The sequence below is a fragment of the Colletotrichum fructicola genome (assembly GCF_000319635.2).
Source record: "Colletotrichum fructicola Nara gc5 chromosome Unknown KSG_Nara_v1_contig05, whole genome shotgun sequence".
NCBI classification, from domain to species: Eukaryota; Fungi; Ascomycota; class Sordariomycetes; order Glomerellales; family Glomerellaceae; genus Colletotrichum; species Colletotrichum fructicola.
In genome coordinates this window covers 5,153,521-5,163,884 of record NW_027094055.1, presented here as the reverse complement: position 1 = coordinate 5,163,884, position 10,364 = coordinate 5,153,521, and the positions used below count along the sequence as shown (strand labels likewise).

General features: G+C 47.5%; 3 protein-coding genes across 3 annotated transcripts; 1 reads left to right on the top strand and 2 right to left on the bottom strand.

Annotated features, from left to right (window-relative positions):
* Nucleotides 1–706: 706 nt before the first annotated feature.
* On the bottom strand, nt 707–2,789 carry CGGC5_v010196 (Vegetative incompatibility protein HET-E-1; the record flags this gene model as incomplete). The annotated part of the gene is made up of 5 exons (XM_032021240.1): nt 707–977; nt 1,037–1,148; nt 1,219–2,175; nt 2,230–2,446; nt 2,523–2,789. 5 exons carry the CDS (start codon nt 2,787–2,789, stop codon nt 707–709), a joined length of 1,824 nt encoding a protein of 607 aa, XP_031881853.1.
* A 543-nt stretch (nt 2,790–3,332) lies between these two features.
* rad8 (DNA repair protein rad8) lies at nt 3,333–6,380 on the top strand (the record flags this gene model as incomplete). The annotated part of the gene is made up of 10 exons (XM_066152282.1): nt 3,333–3,419; nt 3,483–4,093; nt 4,164–4,268; nt 4,321–4,559; nt 4,615–4,648; nt 4,873–4,889; nt 4,949–5,338; nt 6,023–6,059; nt 6,113–6,263; nt 6,321–6,380. 10 exons carry the CDS (start codon nt 3,333–3,335, stop codon nt 6,378–6,380), a joined length of 1,731 nt encoding a protein of 576 aa, XP_066008495.1.
* Nucleotides 6,381–9,278: 2,898 nt separating this feature from the next.
* Nucleotides 9,279–10,139, bottom strand: CGGC5_v010194 (uncharacterized protein; the record flags this gene model as incomplete). The annotated part of the gene is made up of 1 exon (XM_032021238.1): nt 9,279–10,139. The coding sequence occupies one exon, from the start codon at nt 10,137–10,139 to the stop codon at nt 9,279–9,281; it is 861 nt and encodes a 286-aa protein (XP_031881855.1).
* Between the last annotated feature and the right edge of the window lie 225 nt (nt 10,140–10,364).

The window sequence follows — 10,364 nt, the reverse complement described above, 5'->3', positions numbered from 1 at the left end:
GAAATGATTCAAAACCATTAGAAAAGAAGTGACAACTAGGCCGTGGGCACTTGAAGAAATTGACACCGAACATCACCTTAACACGGTCCTGTGTCTCCTGATCGTCGTTGAGCGTTGATGTCTCCATTGCTTGCCGAATGCTTCGTAGAGTATCAAAGATATCTAAGGCGGTTATCGCTGGTTTGAGTTCCCCAAAAAAGCTGAGTTGCTTCCTGGTTGAAGTGACAGCCTGAAGGAGCCTATCGTAGAATGGATAGTCACGAAAAATGCGCATCTTGTCTTTAGTGCTTTTCGGGACTGGAAGCGTTGCTGTTGGATTCGCCCAGTGAAGATCCAAAAAAACCCCAAGCGATTCGGCCACGTGAGTGATGTCATGAGCGCTCTCATCCACCAGCGGCATGGCTGACATGGCTGACTCAAAGTGTCGCAGCCAATGAAGAGCAGAATACTCCATGAAGGTATAGTGTCCCGACATCAGTAATCCCATGATGTCCGCAGTTGACGACTGAAAAGCCGGAAAGTTCAGATAATTGATGCAAAGTAGAAACATCGCAAGGTCTTCTGACACAGCATCAACATACTTTCTTTCAATGAAGAACCTGTTCGAAAACAAGCTGCGATTAGTGGAAGGATCATCGCTTCGATCTCACAGATGGGCTAGACAAGGACCAAACCCTTGGGAGAGTCGATAAGTAGTGATTCTGACTTACCTCTTTGCCGTTGGATGAACCAAGTCCACAGTACCGTCGCCCCGTTCTTCCACTAATGACCCACAAAGGTCCTTGGCATTGTCCAGAAACTGGAGATTGCTTGAATCTACAGTTTGGCTGTCCAGATCAATTGATTTCGCTGCCTGAATTTCTTGCCATGTAAGTGGCCTTTTCACGCTCACGAGCCACCCGAAGAGCAAGAGACAATATCTTCGAACGTTGAAGCCGCTGCGCTCGCTTAGTATTCTGGTCATGTAGCGTTCATAACTGCATTTAGTCTCCATTAGCAGGATAATAGCAAAGAATGGCCTGGAGATATGCCATACGCATCATTCATGCTTTTGGGGAAGGTGTGTGGCTTCAATTCATTCTCCAAGTCCTCCACAGTCGGTTGTTCCATTAAGTTCTCGACGATCAGGCTTACGAGGAGGAACATCCCTGCCCGATGTAACATGTCAGAAGTCAGCTCATCATCGTCGCGATTCTCTTCGATTTGATATTAACACACCGTCGCATGACCTCAGTGTCATTTCCAATATGAAATTCCTTTTCCGGTCATCGAGAGAGAATTTGCCTTGGAGATTGATTGAGCGTTTTCTCAAAAATCGTTGAATGTCGTCGCGATTGTCTTTTGGACTAATCTTGATGGTGACCAGTCCAGCGAAGTCCTTCCGAGCGTACCCGTCGTCTTGGCTCACAAACAAACAACGTATTTGTCCTTGATTCTCCAAAGATAGTCCCTGGATCAGGTCTCTAAACCAGCGAACCAGTGATTTCCGTTGCTCTCTCTCACATTCGTCGATACCATCCAATATAAGGTATACGCTGGCGCAGTTTTTCATCGCTGTCTCAAGAAGTCTTGTGATTTGAGACAGAGTGTTGAGAGTTACTTCTGTGCTATCTTTGTACTCTTGATAGATCCATTGCATGACATCAGAGTCCTCCTTCAGAAGTTGAAGTAGTAAACTGCGGCCAATTGCTGAAAGGTTATCTCTGTCTGGGTCACCTCCTTTGCAGTAGAAGTACAGTACGTGGGGTTGATGGGCCAGAGCTTTGCAGTTCTCTATGACGATAGAGGATAGGACGGTCTTTCCTGCGCCAGGGACGCCGTTTAACCAGAGCATAGGAGGCCGCGAGGTGTACCGTTCAAACCATCCCTTGAATTCCGGCTTTGATAAGAGCCACACTCCCGTTGTGGGGAATTCCTCTCGAATCCGAAGCAGTCGATCATGGTCATTTTGTGTGTTGGCCCCTTTCAACCAAAGGACCAGTTCTCGTCGGACACGACTCTGGCCAGTCTCTAAAATTTGAAGGCGCATCCTTTCATCATTCGCCCTAGCTCTGCGCGCTTCGGAGAATGTGCTTTGACCAAGAAGAATTTGTTGATGACGCTTGATTGCTTGGATCAAGTCCTCGAATGTCTTTTGGTAGGTTTGGAATATGGCGTGGATGAATCGTTTAGCATCTTAAACTTGGGGATCAGTACTGAACAAAATTGAGATTTAATCGACTCACTCACTCGATTTCTGGAAATACCTGAAAGCCTCTCGATGAAATGCTAAGATGTCGTCATATATACTAGCAACGACCTTTACCATTTGCTTGTCTTCGGGAAAAAGTTCAGTAGCTTGGAGCACCAGAGAGAGCGTCTGTCCCAGCTGGTCATACGTGTCGAGTATTTCGTCGAAAGCGGTAAATAGTGAGTCGACATTTTGGAGAAGGAATTTCCATGGTCCCTTCACCGCGGACGTTCGTTAGTTGGGTCAATGCTAAGCCGTCGCTCGGTCACAGCGCATCATCAGCACTACTCACCCAAATGAATGCGATCGTCTCGGACGTTTGACAAAAGACGTCAAGAACCTTACCAAATTGAGTCATTGCCTCGACAAATGACCTCAGCTTGGTTAAATTGAGTTGTCGACGCTTATGGTGGAGTTTTGTTTGGATCTGATCAATCGCTGTTTTAAACTCATCACCGGTCGCAAATCGGAAGTTTTCCACCTCGCTCTTTTTCAAAGTGGCCTTAAAAGTAGTAAGCGACACTTCGAAGGGATCTGATGGAGCGTCGGCCGGTTCCATGTTGCCGAGTTACTCTGACTTGGGCAATAGCTGCGACCATGGAACGGGAGTCCAAACGAACGAAGGTATCTCCGTCCTGTACCTATGCTCTGTTTCCGCGGTTGCTTGGAGTTTATGGTGATTGAAATGCTTCGTGACAATGGGCATACGAATCTGCCCGTTGTCTGCCTCACGACTTTGATTGGGCCGTGTCACCCTACATGACGCAGTCATGCCTGAAAGTGGCTCGGCGTTGGGTGCATCGCCATGTTGGGCGCATTTCTTTTCTATCCAGTCATTTGCGGTGAATTTTGCCCACAACTGCTCACGTGAAGTTGGCGGCAGCATTTCTCCTGCAGGCAGGAGATCGAAAGCTTCCAGTTTGCCAAATGCCGCTCTCCCCCGATCAGCGACGATGCGGCAGGCATGGCGCCACCCAAGAGAAACTTCGATCAATTCGAGCAGAGCGATCTGCAAAGCACCGATAATCAGAGGAAAAGTCTTGAAGGAGACACCAGCAGCAGTCGGGGGAACAGCCATGGAGGACCGTTACCAAGTAGCGACATGGATACATCGCAATCTACTTCTGGCGCCGATACCCGAAATGAGACCGTATCAGCGATACCCAAGAACTATGTTTGCTTTGGCAGCGTCAGTGTCTCGAGATGATGTTCAAGTTGTATTATGAGACCAATGTGGCTGACTGTGTCATAGATTGTTGATGCCATTGCGCTTCTGAAACCGGGGGCAGAGAAATCTGTCGTCCCAGATGAGCGCCTCACCAAGCACTTCCACATCCAAGCGGTAGGAGGATACTTTGGCTTGTTTGACAGTGAAACCTGCGTTGCGGTACTCACCAGGAAAATGAGTGAGCTAATCCGCAGTTTGACGGACAATCGACAGATCACTCTTAAAGCCATCATTTCATCCCATCGGTGGAGCTTGAAAGTCAAGAATCTACGCAAGGAGCCAAAATCCACCTTTTCGAAAGTGGATTTATACATTTACGGGATCGAGACCGACGCCGCGCAAGTTGGAGACATTTTGTGCACGGCCAAGATTAATCTCCAGCGACCACTCACAGACATCGACGGAATGCGATATGTTAATCCGCACTACTTACCAATATTCCATTCTTCCTCGGAGGATGTGAAGTCCCTCAGAGTCAGGTCCTCTATGAGACCTGGCGGTACAGACTTGGGACGAAAGCCATCGGACTCCAGTAGCTTTGACACCGATGTTCAGTCCATTTTGAATTCCTTGTCACATAATGAAATTCTGCATGCAGAGCCAGTGGATGGCAAGGTCCGGAGCGAACTGTATATGTAAGCCGGTGCAGTGAAGCGAATGCATTATGACCACAATCGTCCTGTGTTGTGCTGACCGAAGTCGCAGGCATCAAAAGCATGCTATCGACTATATCTTCAAGAGAGAGACGGGCCAGCTTCCCCCAGAACTAATGCTATGGAGGTTCAACGATGACGATGACAGCGCAAAATTGTAAGAAGACAAGGTTAATATTTCTACCAATGGATGCTGATGTTGGTTACAGTTGGGAACACAAAATAACTGGAGCGCAAGAGCTGGATCCACATGAGATCAAGGGAGGGATCATAGCTGACGAGATGGGCCTTGGGAAGTCTTTGGTTGTACTTTCCAGTATTGCTGGATCTATCGACAGATCCTTCAGATATCTGGAACGGATGCATGAATCATATGCACGTGTATCCGCCCAAATCTCCAATCCTCCGAGCCCTTCACATGCAACATTGATTATCGTCCCATCGTCAAGTGAGTTTCACCAAATGCATGAGTGGTTTGTCAGTGGCCCTAACTTATTCAACAGTGCTCATCGACAGCTGGATGGAAGAGATTTCGAGGTGAGTATGGCTCTAATTTCTTCCACGATAAGGTCATTGGCTCATTGAGCAAATGATAGGCACATTCTGCAAGGCTCTCTGGATGTTTTCAGGTTTCACGGAGACAAAAGAAAGTCAGATGCAAAGCTGCTAAGCACATCCAACATTGTGATCACAACATACGCCACAGTAGCGTCTGACGCTGTCTCTAAGTCAAGAATACTCCAAAATATTAATTGGTTTAGAATTGTCTTAGACGAAGGTACGTAAACCATCATACCACAAAGTCAATTCACCGAGTGCCTAGCTAAAAACCCCTAGCACATTATGTTCGCAACTCCCGCACCAAATCTTTTGAAGCCATCAATAGTCTTGTCTCAGAACATCGATGGTGTCTCACAGGAACCCCCATCCAGAACGGCCTCGACGATCTTGGCTCACTCCTGAGCTTTCTGAAGATACCGGTTTTCGAACATCCAGCCACTTTCAAACAGCTCATTTCGAGTCGAATCGACTCATCTTTCATGCAGATTTGGAATCCCAAGCCACTCAGGGTTCTCCTTGCCTCCATATGTTTAAGACGAACCCGTGAATCAGTCAAACTGCCACAGCCATCATTGCAACAGAGGTTGCTCGAACTGAACACGGTTGAGCGTGAGCAATACATGGCGATCCTTAGCTCTACGGGATATGCGTCTCAGATGGCTGTCAGTAAGCGCGGTTCCACAAAGATGAGTTCAGCTGTCCTTCAGGGTATATTGAAATTACGGCTGTTCTGCAACCACGGCGTGTTGTATCAAGCGGGAAAACTGGACGAAAACGGTCTTCCAAATGACCCAGATGTTGTCCTTTCCTTTCTGCAACAAGATGACCGGGCTCACTGTGTTTATTGCGGCACGGAGATATTCACGATTGACGATGCGAAAGAGGCGGACGGGGGTCACCTCATGAAATGCATGCACCTTGTCTGTCAACAGTGTATGCCTCAACACACTGCGCAAGGCGAAAAGTGTCCAGAATGCGCGTCCAACGAATCCACTAGTGATTTGTGCTATTCAACCATGGATCTGGAGCACACCTTAACAAATCAGCTGAGTAGCCTTGACAAGCAAGAATACCCGACGAAACTTCTAGCGTTTTTGCAGGATGTTCGTTGCGATAGCCGAAGTCCTGTCAGACGCAAAAGGCGAGTTTAATATATTGCGCCAACGGTGTACATTGACTAACAATCATTGCGTAGTATTGCTTTTTCATCATGGAAGAGAACACTCGACATTGCCGCTTCACTTTTAAAGGCTGAGGGAATTAGATTTTGTTGCATACATGGGGGCCTTTCCCCTTCCAAGCGGTTAGAAGTGCTCGAGCATTTTCGTTCACCGGCGGCTCATGGTGCAGATCTTCTGCTGATCACGCTGGGAACGGGCGCGGTTGGGTACCAAACTCTGAGCCAACCGAGTGTTCGAGACATTTGCTAAAACAGGATAGGCTCAATTTGGCTGTGGCAACCAAAATCTATCTACTCGAGCCTCAGTGGAACCCGTATATTGAGCACCAGGCGCTCAGCCGTGCCATTCGTCTTGGGCAGGCCAACCAAGTTACTATAATCAACTATATCACTAAAGACACCATTGAGCAGGTAATTTATTGTACATTGCATCTCATCTAAGCACATGTTTGTATTAATAAACTATAGGATAATATTCTACAGAGACAAGATCTCAAACGCAGCCTAGTTACCAAGGCATCACTCTGAATGTGCGCCGACTTCAGAGTGTCAGCTTCTAGTTGAGGAAAAGGATAATCTCGAAGCATCTTGCTATCTATGAGTATCTCAACGTGCAACATTCGTAGTTGTACGTCTTTTAGATCACCTCCACTGTTCCTGGGTCATACTTGAGATACTGCCTTACGGGGCTAGGTTGGTAAATCTACACGTAGCCAAGAGCGTCCGGACGCGCCTGGCCACAGAGTGGTGGCAGATCTCTTGACTGAGCACGTCCATCGGCGCGGCATTTCAGCCTCGGGCAGGGGACCCACATCCGTCTTGCAGACACAAACCTAGGCAGTTCTTAGCTCAATCTAATGATTTCATGGAGCTTCAAATAGATTGTCAGAGCGGTTGAGATCTGCCTTGCTATAAACTTCTGTAGCCTTAGAATTAAGCTGCATTTTCTTGTGTCGATACATGCAAACCGGAACATGGCTCTTTGCGCGAAGTGAGGAGAGGAAGTTATAACTAGCGTTTTTATAAGTTAGGCTAAAATATTAGCAGAGCTCAGAAATTGAAATCAATCTGATCTACAGAAATACTCATTTATTAGTTGCAGCCTCAGGGCCCTTCGCAGATTAGTTAAGCGAACTGGAGCTAATGTGAGCTTATTACGAGAGGATGGGTGTGGTAGGGGGGGAAGGAGTCAGGAAGGGAGAGCTTGCTCTGTTGGTCATTGTGCAGCAATTAAGCGAGCCCGCATCCCTTTTGCTACCTTAATTTGACGCTTTCTTAACGAAAGTGGATTTCCCAAGTGCGTATGCATCCAATTGGAATCCAAGAAAGGGCAACCGCCATCGATTTTGGATTTCGAATCTCGAGAAGTACTGTGCAGCGTGCTGAGCCCGTGAGAAGTCAATTGCGATGCATTGACAGGGGTTATACATTAGTGTGGAGTTGTCATCTACCCGATTGGTGATAGAAAAGCAGGCTTTGCTGCCGGGCCATGGTTATCGTGCCCTTGAAATCATGCGGATTAAGAATGCTGCCGGGCTAGATTTATCGCATGACCCCTCAAAAATTGGGTTTCAGGCTCATCTGCGCATTATCTAAAGCTAGCATAACACTGAGTGCCTAAGCCAGAGTGTAGGCTACGTTCCCAAGCTTTCCTGGGAAGCCCTGCAGTACGAATGTTGCTTGATTACTGGAGACTGAACGTGATGAAATTTTACCTTGGTAACGGAAGGGGTACTGTCAGAACGTTGAGTGAACCTTGCTGTTACGACCCGTTAGGCACAACACGTTGGAACAACCCCGCCTGGGATCTCGGCGGCTAACGCGGAACATATGTAAGCAGTGACACAGGTGTAACCAGAAACCATCGGAAAAGGAAGAACTATGGTACAGGTCACGTGACTTCGGGAACAGTACGGACACAAGACAAGGATGGATATGTTGGATATGAGCTATCCTAGCTATCCATGGATATGTTGGATATGAGCTATCCCAGCTATCCAGCATCGTAAGGAACTGTTCGGAACCTGTATATAGTATGACCCTGAGCCTGGCTCATGGTCAGACCTCCATAGCTCTTCAGCAATCAACTTAGTATTCATCCTCACGGATACTCTCAGCTTACCTTCACTGCGAATTACTTGTTGAGCCTAAGACTGATCACCTTAGCCTCTGACGATCGATCTACTATCAGCCTACGACCTACTACCCAGACCACGACCTAAGTGTACTGTTATTACGTCTCAATCCCCAGCTTCTGTTAGCAGACCCTACTGTCGGATAGCTGACCGTAACACTTGCGTCCGTCAATGTTCTCAATTGAGCATCCATTACCAAGAGACTGGTATGCAACATACCCTTCGGGTCCCTTGGGACGACAGCGAAGTACATAACACATAGAGAATGCTTGAAACCTCTTTATGAACCTTGTCTTCAATCTCGAGGCTGGTGTTTCCCATGTTCACATTGCTTCGTTCCATTAGGTAAGGTATGAACGAGGTACAGCAGTCATTTAATACCTATCTAATGACTAAATCACCGTCCTCTCCTCGTCGTGTTACGATGTAATTTCCAAATTGATGTTCGGCCAGCCCCCGAACAACCTCTTCTTCAGATCCGCTTGCATTTTGTTGCTTTCGCATCCCAGGCCCAGATGTCTAATATTCGTATGGACCTGCTGGCTGGCACTCCAGCCATCCATAGATGTGAGAAGTCATCTTCGGGGTATGTCTTGCAAGTTCTCATGCATTATCAAGGAAGATATTGCATTCGATATGATAATCTATTGGTAATATACGAGGACTTCTGCGAGAATCATCAAGTATCCTCCATCCCCAAGGACAAAAGCTTACAATGGCTGAAGTTCATACACAGCGACCGCAAGCACGCATCATCTAAGAAAGCAAACGTTCTCCATCAGTTCAACCTGTCAACAAGCAGTGGAGATCTTAGATGTTTTGTGTCTGGCACTTTATCGTCCATAGACAAGGTGCTTCCTCTGGAGCCCTCTTTGAGCATCCATAGCTAACAAATATGTTTCTCACCGTGCAAAATAACACGACTTGACTTTATCGTGTCGGCCATGGGACTGGAAACTTCCCATTAAACAGGACCTACAATCGGCTTTTTCTCCAGCTTAGCGGAGATATGAATGGTATTAGATCACCATGCAAAGGATCTCACACATCCCTAAGCGCTCCGTTTGTGCCCCGGCCAGAATCCCAAAGGAGTGATAAGATGTATTACTAGTGCATTAGCATTGTTAAATACTCGAAAGTCTCTGGAAATAGCATTGAATCTTACAGTAAGATAATACACGCAAAGTTACGCACGTAGCTCATGATAATTGACGCGCGCAAGAGTTATTCCGTGATAGAATACATCCATTGCCTAGAAACACGCTAATTTTAGGTTTCATTTGTTACGCTTTCAATCCTTCGCCTCATCGGCCTCCCCAGCAAACCGGAACGTCAAACCTCTGACCTCCTCACCAAAATCCGCCATCTCAATCAAGCATCTCGTAACCTCATACTTGTCCGTCTCATAAGTCCGAAGCGTTTCCTCTACCTTCTTGTCCTTGACCAGAAAAGCCTTCCCCTTTACAGGCGGCGCCTTGCCATCCGGCGCATCGACAAGCGCCTTGTACTTTCCACCCCACGTCTTCAAAACACCGCCCTTGATTGATGCCTCGCGATAGTCGACCTCTACGCCCAGTTGCTCCCGAAGAACATCGGGGTCCGCGAGCGTTCCGTAGAAGAAGTACCATACCGGATACTCGTTCCGAGCAGACAGGAGCCTCTTGTCGTCGTCGCCGGTGATGCGGTTCTGCGGGAGCGTGGCGTCGCATCCAAGAGTTGGGTAGATTGAGGTTTTGAACAGGTCCTTGTCGGCCACGTTGTATCTGATGACGGTAGGTTGAAATCTGGACTTGTTCTGGCGGAAGTGCTGCAATATGTGGAACTTCGCCTCCTCTCCAATCTTGCAGAACTTGGTGGTGTCTCCATCTTCGTCGGTCGCTGTGAACACCTCGTGTGGCATGGTAATACATCCCAAACGATGAACAATCTCGGATGAATGAATAGGATTCTCGAGCTTGACGAGATACTTCACTTTACCAAACTTTGGGGGCTGAGGGACGTGGTTGAGTATCTCAGGAGGGACCTCGAGGTCCATGTCGCGTTGGTGATGCGTGACATCGGCGGGGAGAGGTTCGGCATTCTCTGGCTCGTCCAGAACCAGTGAGGCCCTGGCCATCTCCTCCAGCTCGGCAAGAATATCTAAGTCGTCCATGATTTCGCGATGGGTGCCTACGCAAGGCGTTGTTGTATTATTGTGAAAGTTGATTGCCTTCTGAGGCAGGAAAAAAGCGCGAAGTTTCCAAATTACCAAAAGCTGCGTCAAGTGCTGGAGAAATCTTGAACAGGACATCTTTTCCGATGATAAAGGAGGGAGAGAGCGAACGGAGATACCTTGGGAGTGGCGAAGGTCTGAATTGAGCTCCTGAGTGAGTCAAGG